General features: G+C 47.3%; 1 protein-coding gene across 1 annotated transcript; it reads right to left on the bottom strand.

The window, feature by feature from the left end:
* Window positions 1-445: 445 nt before the first annotated feature.
* On the bottom strand, window positions 446-19,567 carry LOC311125218 (uncharacterized protein). The gene is made up of 2 exons (XM_084199270.1): window positions 19,192-19,567; window positions 446-3,226 (listed from the first exon to the last, which is right to left on the bottom strand). The coding sequence occupies exons 1-2, from the start codon at window positions 19,556-19,558 to the stop codon at window positions 1,737-1,739; spliced, it is 1,857 nt and encodes a 618-aa protein (XP_084055396.1). The 5' UTR covers window positions 19,559-19,567; the 3' UTR covers window positions 446-1,736.
* Between the last annotated feature and the right edge of the window lie 4,929 nt (window positions 19,568-24,496).

Raw genomic sequence — 24,496 nt, 5'->3', positions numbered from 1 at the left:
GCAAGAAAACACATTAGAACATCTATACATCAGTACCTAGCAACAATAGAATGCGTGATCTACATTATATCAGTACCTAGCAACAATAGAATGCGTGATCTACATTATATCAGTACCTAGCAACAATAGAATGCGTGATCTACATTATATTCAAAATATATCAGTACCTAGCAACAATAGAATGCGTGATCTACATTATATCCGAAATATATCAGTACCTAGCAACAACAGAATGCGTGATCTACATTATATCAGTACCTAGCAACAATAGAATGCGTGATCTACATTATATCCGAAATATATCAGTACCTAGCAACAATAGAATGCGTGATCTACATTATATCAGAAATATATCAGTACCTAGCAACAATAGAATGCGTGATCTACATTATATCCTAAATATATCAGTACCTAGCAACAATAGAATGCGTGATCTACATTATATCCGAAATATATCAGTACCTAGCAACAATAGAATGCGTGATCTACATTATATCAGAAATATATCAGTACCTAGCAACAATAGAATGCGTGATCTACATTATATCCTAAATATATCAGTACCTAGCAACAATAGAATGCGTGATCTACATTATATCCGAAATATATCAGTACCTAGCAACAATAGAATGCGTGATCTACATTATATCCTAAATATATCAGTACCTAGCAACAACAGAATGCGTGATCTACATTATATCAGAAATATACAAAAGCGGACAGAGAAACATAATCATTTATTGCTTCTACATATTACCACGGGAACGTTTCCTCAGAATCCATAAGACAGGATTGTAATAGAGTCACCGCTAGATGGGGGTATCCAGCACCAATAAGAGGCAATATAACAATTACAGAAAATGAGAAATATTTTGGCAGGATCAGCCATTCCAATGTTTCTTCATGTCTCCCTTGACGTCATCACTCATTACATTTTAGTCATTTAGCAGACGCTCTTATCCAGAGCGACTTAGAGTTAGTGAGTGCATAAATTTTTCGTACTGCCCCCCCCCCCCCACCCGTGGGAAACGAACCCACAACCCTGGCGTTGCAAGCGCCATGCTCTACTAAACTGAGCTACACAACAAACATCTTGAGTGATGTCATCACTCATCTTGCTGTCGCCACTAGTCTTGATGTGATGTCGTCACTCTATTCTTGATGTCGCCACTAGTCGTGATGTCATCACTCTAGTCTTGATCCCTTTTGGTTGAGGTCTCATCAATGGTACTCTACCGACAGCATCATCAAGACATTCTTTAGGGGACGAGCCTCAAACTGTCTCTTACATGTTCAGCCTCTGTTTTACTAGTAGTACACACGAGCTTCAGTCTCAGAAATGGTGTGAACGGTAATCCCTTCTTCAGAAATGTGGGACGCGCACTAGAAGCACGTAGGATACTGTTCCTGTCTGTAGTCTTTGTGGACAAAGACCCGGAGTGAATAAAGGAAGGACATCTCAATATGACTAATCTCTGCTGTAAACTCGATAGATTTAACCATATCATTAAGGTAAGTGAGAAAATCATTAAAACACATTGAAGGGATCCTTCCAAATGAGAAACACATCATCAATATATATTTTACGTTGACATTATTAATTAAAATACTCCTACTACAAAGTTAAAACATTCTACATTGTGACATTATTTCATTGATATCATGAAGCAACTCTTTCATGCATGTATTTTCTGATGTTTAATCAGAGATCTTTTACCAGAGTATCTCTTCCCACATTAATCACAGCTATAAGGTTTCTCTCCTGTGTGTGTTCTCTGGTGTATAGTCAGATGGCTAGATGTAGTAAAACTCTTCCCACATTGATCACAGCAATAAGGTTTCTCTCCTGTGTGTGTTCTCTGGTGTATAGTCAGACTGCTAGATGTAACAAAACTCTTCCCACATTGATCACAGCTATAAGGTTTCTCTCCTGTGTGTGTTCTCTGGTGTATAGTCAAACGACTAGATGTAACAAAACTCTTCCCACATTGATCACAGCTATAATATTTCTCTCCTGTGTGTGTTCTCTGGTGTATAGTCAGCTGGCTAGATGTAACAAAACTCTTCCCACATTGATCACAGCTATAAGGTTTCTCTCCTGTGTGTGTTCTCTGGTGTATAGTCAGGCTGCTTGAGTGAGTAAAACTCTTCCCACATTGATCACAGCTATAAGGCTTTTCTCCTGTGTGTGTTCTCTGGTGTGATTTTAAATGTCCTGACGAAACAAATCTCTTTCCACAGTCAGCGCAGTGGTAAGGTTTATCTCCTGTGTGTGTTCTCTGGTGTGTAGTCAGCCTTCTAGATTCAGTAAAACTCTTCCCACATTGATAACAGCTATAAGGTTTCTCTCCTGTGTGAATTCTCTGGTGTGATTGTAAAGTAGATGATTTTGTAAAGGTCTTCCCACAGTCAGCGCAGCTATAAGGTTTCTCTCCAGTGTGAATTCTCTGGTGTGATTGTAATGTAGATGATTTTGTAAAGCTCTTCTCACAGTCAGAGCAGCTATAAGGTTTCTCTCCTGTATGGATTCTCTGGTGTATTTTAAGGTCTGCTGAAGAGGTGAATCTCTTCCCACAGTCGGAGCAACAGTGAGGTTTCTCTCCAGTGTGTATTCTCTGGTGTGCTATCAGGCTGCGTGAGTGAGCAAAACTCTTCCCACATTGATTACAGCTATAAGGTTTCTCTCCTGTGTGTGTTCTCTGGTGCATAGTTAGCTGGCTAGATGTAGTAAAACTCTCCCCACATTGATCACAGCTATAAAGTTTCTCTCCTGTGTGTGTTCTCTGGTGTATAGTCAGACGGCTAGATGTAGTAAAACTCTTCCCACATTGATAACAGCTATAAGGTTTCTCCCCTGTGTGTGTTCTCTGGTGTGATTTCAGGCTGCTTGGAACATTAAAACTCTTCCCACATTGATCACAGCTATAAGGTTTCTCTCCTGTGTGGATTCTCTGATGTCTTTTGAGGTCTGCTGAAGAGGTAAGTCGCTTCCCACAGTCAGAGCAGCAGTGAGATTTCTCTCCTGTGTGAATTCTCTGGTGTAGTTTTAGTGAATCTGATCTTGAGTAACTCTTCCCACAGTCAGCGCAGCAGTGAGGTTTCGTTCCTGTGGGTCTCTGCTGGTGTTTCTTGAGGTGTTCTGATCTGGAGAGGCTTTTCTCTGCCTCGTCAGCATCATGCTGTTGTTGAGGCTCCCCAGAGGATCCACGAAGGTCATGTCTCTCTCCTGTATGAACGACAAAGTCAGACAGATGGTTAAAGGCCCACACCATAACTGTTTTATTGCTAACATCATAACTGTCTTATTGCTAGAGATATTAGATCCAACGTGGAGCACGCCATAACCGTCTTATTGCTAGAGATATTAGATCCAAGGTGGAGCACGTCATAACTGTCTTATTGCTAGAGATATTAGATCCAACGTGGAGCACGCCATAACTGTCTTATTGCTAGAGATATTAGATCCAACGTGGGGCACGCCATAACTGTCTTATTGCTAGAGATATTAGATCCAACGTGGAGCACGCCATAACCGTCTTATTGCTAGAGATATTAGATCCAAGGTGGAGCACGTCATAACTGTCTTATTGCTAGAGATATTAGATCCAACGTGGAGCACGCCATAACTGTCTTATTGCTAGAGATATTAGATCCAACGTGGAGCACGCCATAACTGTCTTATTGCTAGAGATATTAGATCCAACGTGGAGCACGCCATAATTGTCTTATTGCTAGAGATATTAGATCCAACGTGGAGCACGCCATAACTGTCTTATTGTTAGAGATATTAGATCCAACGTGGAGCACGCCATAACTGTCTTATTGCTAGAGATATTAGATCCAACGTGGAGCACGCCATAACTGTCTTATTGCTAGAGATATTAGATCCAAGGTGGAGCACGCCATAACTGTCTTATTGCTAGAGATATTAGATCCAACGTGGAGCACGCCATAACTGTCTTATTGCTAGAGATATTAGATCCAACGTGGAGCACGCCATAACTGTCTTATTGCTAGAGATATTAGATCCAACGTGGAGCACGTCATAACTGTCTTTACCAGAGCAGCGAATGAGACACCAAAATATTTTGGACATTCCTTGTGAACACTTTGGCTGTTGTTACATGTCGTGCTGTTTATGACTTGACTTCAGAAAAATACTTCCTGGATCTGCTGATGATAGTTTAAAAAACAAGTTTAAAAATAAGCCATGTGTAATTATTGAAGAGCCAGGTTAATGACAGTATTGCTTTTGGTGTTCTGAATCAATTTAAAAAGGTGACTTTCGGTCCTCTGTAGCTCAATTGGTAGAGCATGGCGCTTGTAACGCCAGGGTAGTGGGTTCGATCCCTGGGACCGCCCATACTTAAAAATGTATGCACGCATGACTAAGTTTCTTTGGATAAAAGCGTTTGCTAAATGGCATATTATTATTATTATTATTAGAAGTGTTCTATTTCGCTAACTCATAAATGTGAAAACTGTCTGCACAGCGTAACATTAAACAGCCCACGTATTTAAAAGGTGACTTTCGGTTAGAAGCGTTCTATTTCGCGTAAACATTAAACAGCCCACGTACCCATTACGCCCACTTCCCTCTGAAGTCAAATACAAAAACACTAAATGTTCTGCTGAATGTTTCAACCAATTCATCTGGTTGTTGTACCCATAACAGGTTTTATTCTAAGCCAATCAGTTGCTTTATTATTATTATCAGGTTATTGATCGTTTTGTGATAGTTCCCCGCTAGTGGGCCAATTTCAAAGTTGCAAAGAAACTTTGGTGTCGAGGTTACCATCTGTCACGGATTTAGCCGAGGCTGCTCCTCCTCCTCCTTGCTCGGGCAGGCTTCGGCGTTCGTCGTCCCCGGAGTACTAGCTGCCACCGATCTAGGTTTCAGCAATCATCTAGATTGGTCTGCTTTGTGTCCACCTGTTTCCCATTAGTGCTGATGGTTTCCCTTTATAACCCGTCTGTCATTCGTTTGTTGTGTGTGATTGTTCTCTGTTTGTTTTCGGCAGGACTGTGTATTGCGATTATTGTTCCTCCCTGTTTTGGAGGTTTGTTGTTTTGTACTTTTCATTACGTTTATTAGTAAAGTACATCTGCCAGTCTCTCGGTGTCCTGCGCTTGACTTCGTTCACCGCATACACGTTTATCCTGACAGAATCACACACCTTCCATGGAGTCAGCAGGAGCGGCGGTGCCAGCTGGATCAGTGGAGGAACGCGTTGAACAACAAGCGGCCATGATCCAGGCTCTCGGCACCGCCATGGAACGGGTGGTGAGCACTATGGAGCGATGGGAAAGAGGGGGTCTGCCTACACCTCCTCCTACGATACCACCACCATCGGCATTACCCATCGCTTCTCCTCCGGGGTCAAATGGGATTCGGCTCTCGCTCCCGAGGGCTTATGATGGCACAGCTGCTGGGTGTCAGGGTTTCCTGCTCCAACTCTACCTGGCAACCATCCACCCGGTGTCCTCGGGATACGAGAGCGTGTCCGCCCTCATCTCCTGTCTGTCCGGCAAGGCGCTGGAGTGGGCCAACGCCGAGTGGGGGGGAATAGACGCCGCTAATGTCAACTATGCGGAGTTCACCCGCCGCTTCAGGGCAGTTTTCGATCATCCACCAGAGGGTAAGGCGGCGGGTGAGCGTCTATTCCACCTCAGGCAGGGGAGAAGGAGCGCACAGGAGTTCGCGCTGGACTTCCGGACGCTGGCTGCCAACGCGGGATGGAATGAGGGGGCCCGCATCGACCACTACCGATGTAGCCTGAGGGAGGACGTGCGTCGGGAATTGGCCTGCAGGGAAACCAACCTCAGCTTCGACCAACTGATGGACATGTCTATTCGCCTGGATATCCTGTTGGCTACCAGCGGACGTCCGGATTCAGGGCCGTCCATTCCATCCCCCAGCACTTCCGAGCCGACCCCTATGGAGCTCGGAGGTGCTGGTGCTAGGGAGACCAGGAGAGTGGCCAGGAGGGAGGCCGTCCCCTGCACCAACTGTGGCCGCAGAGGACACACTGCTGGTCGTTGCTGGGGAGGATCTCCTGGGATTCGAGGCGGTAGGCAGCGCACTGATGAGTCATTCCAGGTGAGTAGACACCCAACTCACCAAGAGCTCTCTGGTGCGCATATGTGTATTACTGTTATGTTTCCCGAGGACTCTCCTCATTTCCAGCATAAGGTGCTAGTAGATTCAGGCGCAGCTGGGAATTTTATAGATCGCCAGTTCACCTATAAGTTAGGGATTCCTATTGTACCCGTTGATGTGCCCTTCCCCATCCATGCCCTAGATAGCCGTCCTTTGGGGTCAGGATTGATTAGGGAAGTCACAGCGCCTCTCAAGATGTAAACGCAGGAGGGCCATGAGGAGTTAATTAGTCTGTATTTGATGGATTCTCCTGCGTTTCCCATGGTGTTGGGACTCCCCTGGTTAATGTCACATGACCCCAACATTTCATGGCAGCAGAAGGCTCTCAAGGGATGGTCTGATCAGTGTTTCGGGCGGTGTGTAGGTGTTTCCATAGGGGCAACGACGGTGGAAAGTCCGAACCAAGTTCCCCCCATGCACATTCCACCTGAATATGCCGATTTGGCACTCGCCTTCAGTAAAAAGAAGGCGACTCAATTACCACCTCATCGACAGGGGGATTGTGCGATATGACCTCCAAGTAGGCGCTGCGCTTCCTCGTAGTCATGTGTATCCTCTGTCTCAGGAGGAGACGGCGGCTATGGAGACATATGTCGCCGAATCTCTGGGACAGGGATACATACGGCCATCCACTTCCCCTGTGTCATCGAGTTTCTTTTTTGTGAAGAAGAAGGATGGGGGTTTACGCCCGTGTATTGATTACCGTGGTCTCAATCAGATCACAATCAAGTACAGCTATCCTCTCCCTCTGATTGCTAGTATGACGGAGTCATTACACGGGGCGCGATTCTTCACAAAATTGGACCTCAGGAGCGCGTACAACCTGGTGCGCATTAGGGAGGGAGATGAGTGGAAGACAGCATTTAGTACAACCTCGGGTCACTATGAGTACCTTGTCATGCCATACGGTTTAATGAATGCTCCTTCAGTATTCCAATCGTTTGTGGACGAGATTTTCCGGGACTTGCATGGACAGGGGGTAGTGGTGTATATTGATGACATTCTAATATACTCCGCTACACGCGCCGAGCATGTGTCCCTGGTGCGTCGGGTGCTTGGTAGACTGTTGGAGCATGACCTGTATGTGAAGGCAGAGAAGTGTCTGTTCTTCCAGGAGTCCATCTCCTTCCTGGGGCATCGGTTGTCCGCGTCAGGGGTGGAGATGGAGATTGACCGCGTTTCAGCCGTGCGTAATTGGCAGACTCCCACCACGGTGAAGGAAGTGCAGCGGTTTTTGGGTTTTGCCAATTACTACCGGATGTTTATCCGGGGCTTTGGACAGGTAGCAGCTCCCATCACCTCCCTGCTAAGGGGGGGTCCGGCGCGTCTGCAGTGGTCGGCTGAGGCGGACAGGGCTTTTAGACATCTGAAGGACCTGTTTACCTCGGCTCAGGTGCTGGCACATCCGGATCCCTCTTTGGCGTTCCAAGTTGAGGTGGATGCGTCCGAGGCTGGGATTGGTGCTGTACTATCTCAGCGCTCGGGTACGCCACCAAAACTCCGCCCCTGTGCCTTCTTCTCTAAGAAGCTCAGTCCGGCGGAGCGAAAATTATGACGTGGGGGATAGGGAGCTGTTGGCTGTAGTCCAAGCCCTGAAGGTGTGGAGACATTGGCTTGAGGGGGCTAACCACCCTTTTATCATTTTGACTGACCATCGTAACCTGGAGTACATCCGGGCAGCGAGGAGGCTAAACCCTCGCCAGGCAAGGTGGGCCATGTTCTTTACCAGATTTGTATTTAAACTCACCTATAGACCAGGGTCACAGAACACTAAGGCGGACGTCCTGTCCCGACTGTATGACACAGAGGAGGGGTCCATTGAGCCCACTCCCATACTTCCGGAGTCTTGTCTGGTGGCACCGGTGGTGTGGGAGGTTGATGCGGACATCGAGCGGGCGTTACGTACCGATCCTACTCCCCCACAATGTCCAGAGGATCGGAAGTACGTGCCGCTCGAGGTTCGTGATCGATTGATCTATTGGGCTCACACGTCACCCTCCTCTGGTCATCCTGGTATTGGTCGGACGGTGCACTGCCTTAGTGGGAAGTACTGGTGGCCCACTTTAGCTAAGGACGTGCGGGTTTATGTTTCCTCCTGCTCGGTGTGCGCCCAGTGTAAGGCGCCTAGACACCTGCCCAGAGGGAAATTACAACCCCTACCCGTTCCACAACGGCCGTGGTCTCAACTATCGGTGGATTTTGTCACGGACCTTCCCCCCTCCCAGGGGAACACTACGATCTTGGTCGTTGTGGATCTGTTTTCAAAGGCCTGCCGTCTCATTCCCCTGCCAGGTCTCCCTACTGCCCTACAAACTGCTGACGCCCTGTTTACACACGTCTTCCGGCACTACGGGGTGCCTGAGGATATAGTGTCTGATCGGGGTCCCCAGTTCACCTCTAGAGTCTGGAAGGCGTTCATTTATTTATTTTTTTATTTCACCTTTATTTAACCAGGTAAGCCAGTTGAGAACAAGTTCTCATTTACAACTGCGACCTGGCCAAGATAAAGCAAAGCAGTGCGATAAAAACAACACAGAGTTACATATGGGGTAAAACAAAACAAAGTCAAAAATACAACAGAAATAAATATATATACAGTGTGTGCAAATGTAGCAAGTTATGGAGGTAAGGCAATAAATAGGCTATAGTGCAAAATAATTACAATTAGTATTAACACTGGAATGATAGATGTGCAAGAGATGATGTGCAAATAGAGATACTGGGGTACAAATGAGCAAAATAAATAACAATATGGGGATGAGGTAGTTGGGCGGGCTAATTTCCGATGGGCTGTGTACAGGTGCAGTGATCGGTAAGGTGCTCTGACAACTGATGCTTAAAGTTAGTGAGGGAGATAAGTGTCTCCAACTTCAGAGATTTTTGCAATTTGTTCCAGTCATTGGCAGCAGAGAACTGGAAGGAATGGCGGCCAAAGGAGGTGTTGGCTTTGGGGATTACCAGTGAGATATACCTGCTGGAGCGCATACTACGGGTGGGTGTTGCTATGGTGACCAATGAGCTAAGATAAGGCGGGGATTTGCCTAGCAGTGATTTATAGATGGCCTGGAGCCAGTGGGTTTGGCGACGAATATGTAGTGAGGACCAGCCAACAAGAGCGTACAGGTCACAGTGGTGGGTAGTATATGGGGCTTTGGAGACAAAACGGATGGCACTGTGATAGACTACATCCAATTTGCTGAGTAGAGTGTTGGAGGCTATTTTGTAAATGACATCGCCGAAGTCAAGGATCGGTAGGATAGTCAGTTTTACGAGGGCATGTTTGGCAGCATGAGTGAAGGAGGCTTTGTTGCGAAATAGGAAACCGATTCTAGATTTAACTTTGGATTGGAGATTCTTAATGTGAGTCTGGAAGGAGAGTTTACAGTCTAACCAGACACCTAGATATTTGTAATTGTCCACATACTCTAGGTCAGACCCGTCGAGAGTAGTGATTCTAGTCGGGTGGGCGGGTGCAAGCAGCGTTCGGTTGAAGAGCATGCATTTAGTTTTACTAGTGTTTAAGAGCAGTTGGAGGCTACTGAAGGAGTGTAGTATGGCATTGAAGCTCGTTTGGAGGTTTGTTAACACAGTGTCCAATGAAGGGCCAGATGTATACAAAATGGTGTCGTCTGCGTAGAGGTGGATCTGAGAGTCACCAGCAGCAAGAGCGACGTCATTGATATACACAGAGAAAAGAGTCGGCCCAAGAATTGAACCCTGTGGCACCCCCATAGAGACTGCCATAGGTCCAGACAACAGGCCCTCCGATTTGACACATTGAACTCTATCAGAGAAGTAGTTGGTGAACCAGGCGAGGCAGTCATTTGAGAAACCAAGGCTATTTAGTCTGCCAATAAGAATGCGGTGGTTGACAGAGTCGAAAGCCTTGGCCAGGTCAATGAAAACGGCTGCACAGTACTGTCTATTATCGATCGCGGTTATAATATCGTTTAGGACCTTGAGCGTGGCTGAAGTGCACCCATGACCAGCTCGGAAACCGGATTGCATAGCGGAGAAGGTACGGTGGGATTCGAAATGGTCGGTGATCTGTTTGTTAACTTGGCTTTCAAAAACGTTTGAAAGGCAGGGCAGGATGGATATGGGTCTATAACAGTTTGGATCTAGAGTGTCACCCCCTTTGAAGAGGGGGATGACCGCGGCAGCTTTCCAATCTCTGGGGATCTCAGACGTTACGAAAGAGAGGTTGAACAGGCTAGTAATAGGGGTTGCGACAATTTCGGCGGCTAGTTTTAGAAAGAAAGGGTCCAGATTGTCTAGCCCAGATGATTTGTAGGGGTCCAGATTTTGCAGCTCTTTCAGAACATCAGCTGTCTGGATTTGTGTGAAGGAGAAGCGGGGGGGGGCATGGGCAAGTTGCAGGAGGGTGCAGAGCTGGTGGCCGGGGTAGTGGTAGCCAGGTGGAAAGCATGGCCAGCCGTAGCAAAATGCTTGTTGAAATTCTCGATTATTGTAGATTTATCGGTGGTGATAGTGTTTCCTAGCCTCAGTGCAGTGGGCAGCTGGGAGGAAGTGCTCTTATTTTCCATGGACTTTACAGTGTCCCAAAACTTTTTGGAGTTAGTGCTACAGGATGCAAATTTCTGTTTGAAAAAGTTAGCCTTTGCTTTCCTAACCGCTTGTGTATATTGGTTTCTAACTTCCCTGAAAAGTTGCATATCGCGGGGGCTATTTGATGCTAATGCAGTACGCCACAGGATGTTTTTGTGCTGGTCAAGGGCAGTCAAGTCTGAGGAGAACCAGGGGCTATATCTGTTCTTAGTTCTGTATTTTTTGAATGGGGCATGTTTATTTAAGATTGAGAGGAAATTACTTTTAAAGAACAACCAGGCATCCTCTACTGACGGAATGAGATCTATATCCATCCAGGATACCTGGGCCAGGTCAATTAGGAAGGCCTGCTCGCTGAAGTGTTTTTGGGAGCGTTTGACAGTGATGAGGGGTGGTCGTTTGACCGCGGACCCGTTACGGACGCAGGCAATAAGGCAGTGATCGCTGAGATCCTGGTTGAAGACAGCGGAGGTGTATTTAGAGGGTAAGTTAGTCAGGATGATATCTATGAGGGTACCCATGTTTACGGATTTAGGGTTGTACCTGGTAGGTTTGTTGATAATTTGTGTGAGATTGAGGGCATCTAGTTTAGATTGTAGGATGGCCGGGGTGTTAAGCATATCCCAATTTAGGTCACCAAGCAGTACGAACTCTGAGGATAGATGGGGGGCAATCAATTCACATATGGTGTCCAGGGCACAGCTGGGGGCTGAGGGGGGTCTGTAGCAAGCGGCAACAGTGAGAGATTTATTTCTGGAAAGGTGGATTTTTAGAAGTAGAAGCTCAAACTGTTTGGGCACAGACCTGGATAGTATGATAGAGCTCTGATACACCGTTTCAGTTCATGGAACGTCTGGGGGTCTCGATTAGCCTTACCTCAGGTTTTCACCCCGAGAGTAATGGGCAGGTGGAAAGAGTTAACCAGGATGTGGGTAGGTTTCTGAGGTCCTATTGCCAGGACCGGCAGGGGGAGTGGTCGGTATATATCCCCTGGGCGGAGATAGCTCAAAACTCACTCCGTCACTCCTCCACTAACCTTACGCTGTTTCAGTGTGTGCTGGGTTATCAGCCGGTTCTGGCACCTTGGCATCAGAGCCAGATCGAAGCCCCTGCGGTGGACGAGTGGTTTCGGCGCTCGGAGGAGACATGGAACGCTGCGCATGTCCATCTGCAACGGACCATCAGGCGGCAGAAGGCGAGCGCCGATCGCCACCGTAGTGAGGCTCCGTTGTATGCACCGGGAGATCGGGTCTGGCTCTCGACCTGAAACCTGCCCCTTCGCCTGCCCTGCCGGAAGCTGGGTCGGCGGTTTGTGGGGCCATTTAAAGTCCTGAGGAGATTGAACGAGGTATGCTATAGATTACAACTGCCAATTAATTACCGCATTAACCCCTCGTTCCATGTGTCTCTCCTCAGGCCGGTGGTAGCTGGTCCACTCCAGGAGAGTGAGGTACGAGAGGTTCCTCCGCCCCCATTGGACATCGAGGGGGCTCCGGCGTACTCAGTCCGTTCCATCTTGGATTCGAGGCGTCGGATGGGGGGCCTGCAGTACCTCGTGGAGTGGGAGGGGTACGGTCCGGAGGAACGGTGCTGGGTCCCTAGGAGGGACATCCTAGACCCCTCCATGCTGAGGGATTTCCACCGGAGTCATCCGACTCGCCCTGCTCCGCGTCCTCCTGGCCGTCCCCGAGGCCGGGGTCGGCGCACGGCTGGAGCCGCGCGTCAAGGGGGGGGGGGGGGGTACTGTCACGGATTTAGCCGAGGCTGCTCCTCCTCCTTGCTCGGGCAGGCTTCGGCGTTCGTCGTCCCCGGAGTACTAGCTTCCACCGATCTAGGTTTCAGCAATCATCTAGATTGGTCTGCTTTGTGTACACCTGTTTCCCATTAGTGTTGACGGTTTCCCTTTATATACCCCTGTCTGTCATTCGTTTGTTGTGTGTGATTGTTCTCCGTTTGTTTTCGGCAGGACTGTGTATTGCGATTATTGTTCCTCCCTGTTTTGGAGGTTTTGTTGTTTTGTACTTTTCATTACGTTTATTAGTAAAGTACATCTGCCAGTCTCTCGGTGTCCTGCGCTTGACTTCGTTCACCGCATACACGTTTATCCTGACACCATCAGATAAACACATTCTTCAGATATTTTCAGTACCTTCTCAGATAAGTGATCATGCTTTACATAAAATTGCACATGATAGCATATTTCATGGACATTAATTACTATTTCTTGCCAATTAAAAATCTGGGTTTTTCCCTGCCTGCGTATCACAGTCTCTCAGTAGCAACATAACTTGGTGAACCACAACAAGATAATAGATTTCAGGCATTCACAGCTCACATGTTTAAAATGCATTTAGTCTGATTTTTACTGTTAAATGAACCTTGCGTCGTTATACATCAAAGGCATTTTTTGTAAATTTGACATTTATCTCAGGTGGGCTTTAAGGGTACAGTAGCACAAAAAGCCCTCCCTCTATACAGAATGGAAACGGCATTAAATACATATTGTTCAATATGATCAATACTAATGTAGCATAATATTGGAGTCCATAGTGTATATTTATACCTTCAAACCATCGGTTTACAAATATTTTATGAGTAGACTAAACTATTGTCTTTTTTACCATGAATCACCAATTAAGCCCAGTATGCTCCTAATAAGCCCAGTATGATCCTAATAAGCCCACTATGCTCCTAATAAGCCCAGTATGCTCCTAATAATGCCAGTACGCTCCTAATAAGCCCAGTATGCTCCTAATAAGAGCGGTATGATCCTAATAAGCCCAGTAGGCTCCTAATATTGCCAGTATGCTCCTAATAAGCCCACTATGCTCCTAATAAGCCCAGTATGCTCCTAATAAGCCCACTATGCTCCTAATAAGCCCAGTATGCTCCTAATAAGCCCAGTATGCTCCTAATAAGCCCGGTATGCTCCTAATAAGCCCAGTATGCTCCTAATAAGCCCAGTATGCTCCTAATAAGCCCAGTATGCTGCTAATAAGCCCAGTATGCTGCTAATAAGCCCAGTATGCTGCTAATAAGCCCAGTATGCTCCTAATAAGCCCAGTACGCTCCTAATAAGCCCAGTATGCTCCTAATAAGCCCAGTACGCTCCTAATAAGCCCAGTATGCTCCTAATAAGCCCAGTATGCTCCTAATAAGCCCAGTATGCTCCTAATAAGCCCAGTATGCTCCTAATAATGCCAGTATGCTCCTAATAAGCCCAGTATGCTTCCAGTTGAAGCTTACATCTGCTACAAGACCATGGTGCTTGCCTACGGAGCTGTGAGGGGAACGGCACCTCCGTACCTTCACGCTCTGATCAGTCCCTACACCCAAACGAGGGCATTGCGTTCATCCACCTCTGGCCTGCTGGCCCCCCTACCTCTGCGGAAGCACAGTTCCCGCTCAGCCCAGTCAAAACTATTCGCTGCTCTGGCACCCCAATGGTGGAACAAGCTCCCTCACGACGCCAGGACAGCGGAGTCACTCACCACCTTCCGGAGACACTTGAAACCCTACCTCTTTAAGGAATACCTGGGATAGGATAAAGTAATCCTTCTACCCCCCCTTACCCCACCCCCCCAACAAAATAAAAATAAATACATATTGTAAAGTGGTTATCCCACTGGCTATAAGGTGAATGCACCAATTTGTAAGTCGCTCTGGATAAGAGCGTCTGCTAAATGACGTAAATGTAAATGTATGCTCCTAATAATGCCAGTATGCTCCTGATAAGCCCAGTACGCTCCTAATAAGCCCAGTATGCTCCTAATAAGCCCAGTTTGCATTGAAACAAATGGGGGATTAGAGTGTTGATATCCCCAATACTGTATTCAATGAACATAAGCATGTAGTTGAGATTAAAACACAAAAACTCCAGTTCTGCATATTGTATATCTAGCCACGGTGCCGTTACCACGATTAGAAACCCATTAGGAAGCTCTGTGCTCTCTCCAAGACGTCTGGAGTGGACAGGAAGTGGATGATGCCGAGGGGGAAGAATAAGACCTGGGTTGGAGTGGACAGGAAGTGGATGATGCCGAGGGGGAAGAATAAGACCTGGGTTGGAGTGGACAGGAAGTGGATGATGCCGAGGGGGAAGAATAAGACCTGGGTTGGAGTGGACAGGAAGTGGATGATGCCGAGGGGGAAGAATAAGACCTGGGTTGGAGTGGACAGGAAGTGGATGATGCCGAGGGGGAAGAATAAGACCTGGGTTGAAGGACATCAGGGATAGAACCTTCAGTGGTGGACAAACAAGCAAACCAATGAGGGACAAGAAGATGACTATTGGGCGACTAGTCATGCACTTTGTCCTACTGTTGTCCTTCATTCATCCAGGTGTTAATGGGTTCACCTGTACCTTTTGGTTTGAAATGAGTGGAACGAAAGGGGAATATAAGGCTGTGGATAAAGTTTTGGAATGACAACATCTAAAGATCTGCATCACTCTACCGAGAGCTTTTACCCTTTCTAAAAAGGACACTTTTTTTGTGTGCCTTTGTTCATGTTTTTTCAGGAGCGTTAGGGTTAGCGGTTAGCCCACTACACAACGAGGATGAGGAAGGAGCCCACTACACAACCAGGATGAGGAAGGAGCCCACTACACAACCAGGATGAGGAAGGAGCCCACTACACAACGAGGATGAGGAAGGAGCCCACTACACAACCAGGATGAGGAAGGAGCCCACTACACAACGAGGATGAGGAAGGAGCCCACTACACAACGAGGATGAGGAAGGAGCCCACTACACAACGAGGATGAGGAAGGAGCCCACTACACAACGAGGATGAGGAAGGAGCCCACTACACAACGAGGATGAGGAAGGAGCCCACTACACAACGAGGATGAGGAAGGAGCCCACTACACAACGAGGATGAGGAAGGAGCCCACTACACAACGAGGATGAGGAAGGAGCCTACTACACAATGAGGATGAGGAAGGAGCCTACTACACAATGAGGATGAGGAAGGAGCCCACTACACAACGAGGATGAGGAAGGAGCCCACTACACAACCAGGATGAGGAAGGAGCCTACTACACAATGAGGATGAGGAAGGAGCCCACTACACAATGAGGATGAGGAAGGAGCCCACTACACAACCAGGATGAGGAAGGAGCCCACTACACAACGAGGATGAGGAAGGAGCCCATTACACAATGAGGATGAGGAAGGAGCCCACTACACAACCAGGATGAGGAAGGAGCCCACTACACAACCAGGATGAGGAAGGAGCCCACTACACAACGAGGATGAGGAAGGAGCCCACTACACAACCAGGATGAGGAAGGAGCCCACTACACAACCAGGATGAGGAAGGAGCCCACTACACAACGAGGATGAGGAAGGAGCCCACTACACAACCAGGATGAGGAAGGAGCCCACTACACAACCAGGATGAGGAAGGAGCCCACTACACAATGAGGATGAGGAAGGAGCCCACTACACAACGAGGATGAGGAAGGAGCCCACTACACAACCAGGATGAGGAAGGAGCCCACTACACAACGAGGATGAGGAAGGAGCCCACTACACAACGAGGATGAGGAAGGAGCCCACTACACAACCAGGATGAGGAAGGAGCCCACTACACAACCAGGATGAGAAAGGAGCCCACTACACAACCAGGATGAGAAAATAAAGATTTGGTTGAAAAAAAAGAAGGAAAGTTCTCCTTTTTAAGTGAGATTTACATTCTGTATCCATTAGCCCTGTCTGGGGGTCGATCTAATATAATGTTGTAGAAGTTGAGACTCCGACTGGGGGGGGGGGGGGGGGGGGGGAATGATCTGAGGGCCTTCAAAAAGGGGGCCAAGTTGCCCATCCCGTGTAGCTCAGTTGGTAGAGCATGGCGCTTGCAACGTTCAGGGTTGTGGATTCGATACCCGCGGTGGACCAGTACGGAAAAAAAAAAATATATGAAAAATGTATGCACTCACTAACTGTAAGTGGCTCTGGATAAGAGCGTCTGCTAAATGACTAAACTGTAAATGTAAAGCCTCAAACCCTGGTTAAACCTGGTCATCTCCATGTAAAATGTCTCATGAGCACCAACAGGTGGAGTTCATAGGAGATACTGTTGTCGGATAATGCTAAGAGTCTATATATATATATTATTATTTTTATTAAGGCATATATAGATTTTTCAACAATTTTCCATCCTAAAAATTAGGAATAAGCAAAGGCTTTGATTTCTTGTCAAACAGATGGAAAAAACGGTTCTTGGAAGACATCGACCAGAAAAAAATATTAAAAGGTATTAATAGAAATACATCAAAACACAATCATGTTGAAGTAAAGACCCCTGACAACTAATATCAACACTTAGATTTAGTTTGGGGGAAATTACCCCTGACAACTAATATCAACACTTAGATTTAGTTTGGGGGAAATTACCCCTGACAACTAATATCAACACTTAGATTTAGTTTGGGGGAAATTACCCCTGACAACTAATATCAACACTTAGATTTAGTTTGGGGGAAATTACCCCTGACAACTAATATCAACACTTAGATTTAGTTTGGGGGAAATTACCCCTGACAACTAATATCAACACTTAGATTTAGTTTGGGGGAAATTACCCCTGACAACTAATATCAACACTTAGATTTAGTTTGGGGGAAATTACCCCTGACAACTAATATCAACACTTAGATTTAGTTTGGGGGAAATTACCCCTGACAACTAATATCAACACTTAGATTTAGTTTGGGGGAAATTACCCCTGACAACTAATATCAACACTTAGATTTAGTTTGGGGGAAATTACCCCTGACAACTAATATCAACACTTAGATTTAGTTTGGGGGAAATTACCCCTGACAACTAATATCAACACTTAGATTTAGTTTGGGGGAAATTACCCCTGACAACTAAAATATCAACACTTAGATTTAGTTTGGGGGAAATTACCCCTGACAACTAATATCAACACTTAGATTTAGTTTGGGGGAAATTACCCCTGACAACTAATATCAACACTTAGATTTAGTTTGGGGGAAATTACCCCTGACAACTAATATCAACACTTAGATTTAGTTTGGGGGAAATTACCCCTGACAACTAATATCAACACTTAGATTTAGTTTGGGGGAAATTACCCCTGACAACTAATATCAACATGTATGCGTGCATACATTTTTGTGTATGGGTGGTCCCGGGGTTCGAACCCACTACCTTGGCGTTACAAGCGCCGTGCTCTACCAGCTGAGCTACAGAGGACCACGAAATTACAGAAATTACCCCTGACAACTAATATCAACACTTAGATTTAGTTTGGGGGAAATTACCCCTGACAACTAATATCAACACTTAGATTTAGTTTGGGGGAAATTACCCCTGACAACTAATATCAACACTTAGATTTAGTTTGGGGGAAATTACCCCTGACAACTAATATCAACACTTAGATTTAGTTTGGGGGAAATTACCCCTGACAACTAATATCAACACTTAGATTTAGTTTGGGGGAAATTACCCCTGACAACTAATATCAACACTTAGATTTAGTTTGGGGGGAATTACCCCTGACAACTAATATCAACACTTAGATTTAGTTTGGAGAAATTACCATGACAACTAATATCAACACTTAGATTTAGTTTGGGGGGAATTACCCCTGACAACTAATATCAACACTTAGATTTAGTTTGGAGAAATTACCCCTGACAACTAATATCAACACTTAGATTTAGTTTGGGGGGAATTACCCCTGACAACTAATATCAACACTTAGATTTAGTTTGGGGGGAATTACCCCTGACAACTAATATCAACACTTAGATTTAGTTTGGGGGAAATTACCCCTGACAACTAATATCAACACTTAGATTTAGTTTGGGGTTAATTAGGAAACAGCAGAGGGTGCACCCCCCTATCCACATCGACGGGACCGCAGTGGAGAAGGTGGAAAGCTTCAAGTTCCTTGGTGTACACATCACTGACAAACTGAAATGGTCCACCCACGCAGACAGTGTGGTGAAGAAGGGTTTGGTGAGAGGTCTAACTGGTGTCTCCAAAATTTTAACGAAGCTCATGAGGCATTTTATAAGTTATATTTAAGCAATATTTCCCGATTGCAACGTGGAGTGCCTGGATACAGCCCTTAGCCGTGGTATACTGTCCAAATACCACAAACCCCCGAGGTGCCTTATTGCTATTATAAACTGGTTACCAACGTTATTAGAGTAGTAAAAATAAAATGTTTGGTCATACCCGTGGTATACGGCCTGATATACCACGGCTGTCAGCCAATCAGCATTCAGGATTTTAACCACCCAGTTTATAATCTTCAATAATCAATGGCTATATCATTAATTAAGTCCCAATATATATATAATTACTTTATAGTCCGAATATGGATGTAACAACCGCAGATTTCCCCTTTTTAAAAATCACACATCAGTTCAACAACTGCAGAGTAAGTGCCTCCGTTTTTGAGACAGTAACGTTACTTACTGGTGTTAATCAGATCTCCTGTCTCCGCTTCCTCTTCTTCTCCCGTCTCCTCTTTCAATGTGACAGTTATCTCTCCCTCCTCCTTCACTCTAAAAACTGCATCCTCCTCTATCTCTTCTGCCTCCTCTTCTTTCACTGTAACATCCTCCTCCTCTTTCACTCTGAACGCGTCTTCCTCTTCTTCTTTCACTGTAAGGTCTTCCTCTTCTTCTTTCACGGTAACAGCTTCACCCTCTACTTCTTTCTTTACTGTGACATCCTCCTCTTCCTCCTCCTCTTTCACGACAACGTTCAGCCACAGACCCTCTTTCTCCGTCCAGCAGACCTCCTCTTCTTTAGCAGGAGGAGAGTAGCTTAGTGAGCTCATGGTCGGGGATGTTAGCTAGCTAGGCTAGTGCTAACTTAACCAGCCAGCTAGCTGACCAATAACAACAACACCGTAAATATGAAATTAAATGGGATAACTAACTAGACGACAGAAGTGGGTTTAAACCACAGTGGCTAATATACCAGAAAGCGTCTAAAGAGCTTGAACGTTTCGGTTATGTTGGCTAGCAAGCTACGGAGGTGGCCGACGAGCTGTTGTTGTTCTCCTTCTTCTTCTTCTTCTTCTTTGAGTTTTTATTGGCAGATCGCAACCAACCGAAAAGTGAATACACCGCCACCTACTGTACTGGAGTGAGGCCGGTCACGACCTTCCTACACCGATAATTATTCTCTTAACTAACCCTGCATTTCTAACAAAAAATAACAATTCCTTACAAACTTACACTACTACCCATCACCCACACCCCAAAAAACACCACCCAATCCCCATTCACCGTCCAACCTCTCCGACCCTGTCAAACAACCTCTCACTTTCTATGTCATACATTACACAAATATACTGTACCGGTACCCCCTGTATATAGCCTCTCTACTGTTATTTCACATTGACTCTGTACCGGTACCCCCTGTATATAGCCTCCCTACTGTTATTTCCCATTGACTCTGTACCGGTACCCCCTGTATATAGCCTCCCTACTGTTATTTCACATTTACTCTGTACCGGTACCCCCTGTATATAGCCTCCCTACTGTTATTTCCCATTGACTCTGTACCGGTACCCCCTGTATATATAGCCTCTCTACTGTTATTTCCCATTGACTCTGTACCGGTACCCCCTGTATATAGCCTCCCTACTGTTATTTCCCATTGACTCTGTACCGGTACCCCCTGTATATAGCCTCCCTACTGTTATTTCACATTTACTCTGTACCGGTACCCCCTGTATATAGCCTCCCTACTGTTATTTCCCATTGACTCTGTACCGGTACCCCCTGTATATAGCCTCTCTACTGTTATTTCACATTGACTCTGTCCCGGTACCCCCTGTATATAGCCTCTCTACTGTTATTTCACATTGACTCTGTACCGGTACCCCCTGTATATAGCCTCCCTACTGTTATTTCACATTGACTATGTACCGGTAACCCTGTATATAGCCTCTCTACTGTTATTTCCCATTGACTCTGTACCGGTACCCCCCTGTATACAGCCTCCCTACTGTTATTTCCCATTGACTCTGTACCGGTACCCCCTGTATATAGCCTCTCTACTGTTATTTCACATTGACTCTGTACCGGTACCCCCTGTATATAGCCTCCCTACTGTTATTTCACATTGACTCTGTACCGGTACCCCCTGTATATAGCCTCCCTACTGTTATTTCCCATTGACTCTGTACCGGTACCCCCTGTATATAGCCTCCCTACTGTTATTTCCCATTGACTCTGTACCGGTACCCCCTGTATATAGCCTCCCTACTGTTATTTCCCATTGACTCTGTACCGGTACCCCCTGTATATATAGCCTCTCTACTGTTATTTCCCATTGACCCTGTACCGGTACCCCCTGTATATAGCCTCCCTACTGTTATTACACATTGACTCTGTACCGGTACCCCCTGTATATAGCCTCCCTACTGTTATTTCCCATTGACTCTGTACCGGTACCCCCTGTATATAGCCTCCCTACTGTTATTTCCCATTGACTCTGTACCGGTACCCCCTGTATATAGCCTCCCTACTGTTATTTCACATTGACTCTGTACCGGTACCCCCTGTATATAGCCTCCCTACTGTTATTTCACATTGACTCTGTACCGGTACCCCCTGTATATAGCCTCCCTACTGTTATTTCACATTGACTCTGTACCGGTACCCCCTGTATATAGCCTCCCTACTGTTATTTCCCATTGACTCTGTACCGGTACCCCCCTGTATATAGCCTCCCTACTGTTATTTCCCATTGACTCTGTACCGGTACCCCCTGTATATAGCCTCCCTACTGTTATTTCCCATTGACTCTGTACCGGTACCCCCTGTATATAGCCTCCCTACTGTTATTTCTACTGTTATTTTACTGGTTTTATTTTTGTATTCATGTAACAAATAAAATGATCTGTTTCACTAATCCAGCTCAGAGCAGGACGCTCTCTAAGCAGCTTCTTTCTCATTGGATTGCGGAGGCGATCTCCCCTGGCGAATGACAGCAAAGGACAAAGGGGTTGCCTTGCCGCGTGAGGTTCTCACTCCACTAGGGCGGCGTGTGCCGCTGCTTGGGCGTTGTTCAGGAGGCGGCGTGGCGATATCTGTGCCGCGGCGAGTTGGGATTCCCCCGACATACCTTCGTTAAGTTTTAATCGCTTGGCTGTAGCTGCTCCCGTTGTGGCTCACAGTGTTCTGATGGCTGGGTCCGGGGATGTGGTTGCTAGGCAGCGGGGATGTGGTTGTTAAGCAGCGTTCAGGTTGCGCATTTATCCAGTTTTTTTTTTCTATATTTTTTTTCATTTAGCAGACGCTCTTATCCAGAGCGATTTACAGGAGCAATTAGGCTTAAGTGCCTTGCTCAACCGCACATCGACAGATTTTTCACCTAGTCGGCTCGGGGATTAGAAACCAGCGACCTATTCGGTTCACTGGGCACAACGCTCTTAACCCACTAAGCTACCCGCCGCCCACAATTCCCTGTGGGTTTGAGTCTTGGGCTACCTTGGTGGGGTGCGGCAGGGCGTAAAGTGGGCATTATCAGGGTTACCACAGGTTCCTGTGGGGTTTGAGTCTTGGGCTACCTTGGTGGGGTGCGGCAGGGCGTAATGTGGGCATTATCAGGGTTACCACAGGTTCCTGTGGGGTTTGAGTCTTGGGCTACCTTGGTGGGGTGCGGCAGGGCGTAAAGTGGGCATTATCAGGGTTACCACAGGTTCCTGTGGGGTTTGAGTCTTGGGCTACCTTGGGGTGCGGCAGGGCGTAAAGTGGGCATTATCAGGGTTACCACAGGTTCCTGTGGGGTTTGAGTCTTGGGCTACCTTGGTGGGGTGCGGCAGGGCGTAAAGTGGGCATTATCAGGGTTACCACAGGTTCCTGTGGGGTTTGAGTCTTGGGCTACCTTGGGGTGCGGCAGCGCGTAAAGTGGGCATTATCAGGGTTACCACAGGTTCCTGTGGGGTTTGAGTCTTGGGCTACCTTGGTGGGGTGCGGCAGGGCGTAAAGTGGGCATTATCAGGGTTACCACAGGTTCCTGTGGGGTTTGAGTCTTGGGCTACCTTGGGGTGCGGCAGGGCGTAAAGTGGGCATTATCAGGGTTACCACAGGTTCCTGTGGGGTTTGAGTCTTGGGCTACCTTGGTGGGGTGCGGCAGGGCGTAAAGTGGTCATTATCAGGGTTACCACAGGTTCCTGTGGGGTTTGAGTCTTGGGCTACCTTGGGGTGCGGCAGGGCGTAAAGTGGGCATTATCAGGGTTACCACAGGTTCCTGTGGGGTTTGAGTCTTGGGCTACCTTGGTGGGGTGCGGCAGCGCGTAAAGTGGGCATTATCAGGGTTACCACAGGTTCCTGTGGGGTTTGAGTCTTGGGCTACCTTGGTGGGGTGCGGCAGCGCGTAAAGTGGGCATTATCAGGGTTACCACAGTTTCCTGTGGGATTGAGACTTGGGCTACCTTGGTGGGGTGCGGCAGGACGTAAAGTGGGCATTATCAGGGTTACCACAGGTTCCTGTGGGGTTTGAGTCTTGGGCTACCTTGGGGTGCGGCAGGGCGTAAAGTGGGCATTATCAGGGTTACCACAGTTTCCTGTGGGGTTTGAGTCTTGGGCTACCTTGGTGGGGTGCGGCAGGGCGTAAAGTGGGCATTATCAGGGTTACCACAGGTTCCTGTGGGGTTTGAGTCTTGGGCTACCTTGGTGGGGTGCGGCAGCGCGTAAAGTGGGCATTATCAGGGTTACCACAGGTTCCTGTGGGGTTTGAGTCTTGGGCTACCTTGGTGGGGTGCGGCAGGGCGTAAAGTGGGCATTATCAGGGTTACCACAGGTTCCTGTGGGGTTTGAGTCTTGGGCTACCTTGGTGGGGTGCGGCAGGGCGTAAAGTGGGCATTATCAGGGTTACCACAGGTTCCTGTGGGGTTTGAGTCTTGGGCTACCTTGGGGTGCGGCAGGGCGTAAAGTGGGCATTATCAGGGTTACCACAGGTTCCTGTGGGGTTTGAGTCTTGGGCTACCTTGGTGGGGTGCGGCAGGGCGTAAAGTGGGCATTATCAGGGTTACCACAGGTTCCTGTGGGGTTTGAGTCTTGGGCTACCTTGGTGGGGTGCGGCAGCGCGTAAAGTGGGCATTATCAGGGTTACCACAGGTTCCTGTGGGTTTGAGTCTTGGGCTACCTTGGTGGGGTGCGGCAGGGCGTAAAGTGGGCATTATCAGGGTTACCACAGGTTCCTGTGGGGTTTGAGTCTTGGGCTACCTTGGTGGGGTGCGGCAGGGCGTAAAGTGGGCATTATCAGGGTTACCACAGGTTCCTGTGGGGTTTGAGTCTTGGGCTACCTTGGTGGGGTGCGGCAGGGCGTAAAGTGGGCATTATCAGGGTTACCACAGGTTCCTGTGGGGTTTGAGTCTTGGGCTACCTTGGTGGGGTGCGGCAGCGCGTAAAGTGGGCATTATCAGGGTTACCACAGGTTCCTGTGGGGTTTGAGTCTTGGGCTACCTTGGGGTGCGGCAGGGCGTAAAGTGGGCATTATCAGGGTTACCACAGGTCCCTGTGGGGTTTGAGTCTTGGGCTACCTTGGTGGGGTGCGGCAGCGCGTAAAGTGGGCATTATCAGGGTTACCACAGGTTCCTGTGGGGTTTGAGTCTTGGGCTACCTTGGTGGGGTGCGGCAGGGCGTAAAGTGGGCATTATCAGGGTTACCACAGGTTCCTGTGGGGTTTGAGTCTTGGGCTACCTTGGTGGGGTGCGGCAGCGCGTAAAGTGGGCATTATCAGGGTTACCACAGGTTCC

The sequence above is a fragment of the Coregonus lavaretus genome (assembly GCF_964263955.1).
Source record: "Coregonus lavaretus genome assembly, contig: HAP1_SCAFFOLD_230, whole genome shotgun sequence".
Taxonomy (NCBI): Eukaryota; Metazoa; Chordata; class Actinopteri; order Salmoniformes; family Salmonidae; genus Coregonus; species Coregonus lavaretus.
Note: the sequence above shows the minus strand (reverse complement) of the source record. Positions and strands in the feature narration are given on the sequence as shown.

Bases quoted from the DNA above. Each gene is read 5' to 3' on its own strand.
- LOC311125218 (XM_084199270.1), bottom strand. From the start codon at position 19,558: ATGAGCTCACTAAGCTACTCTCCTCCTGCTAAAGAAGAGGAGGTCTGC. The intron at 3,227-19,191 runs GTAAGTAACGTT...TCGTTCATACAG, and splicing joins AGGAGATCTGATTAACACCA to GAGAGAGACATGACCTTCGT.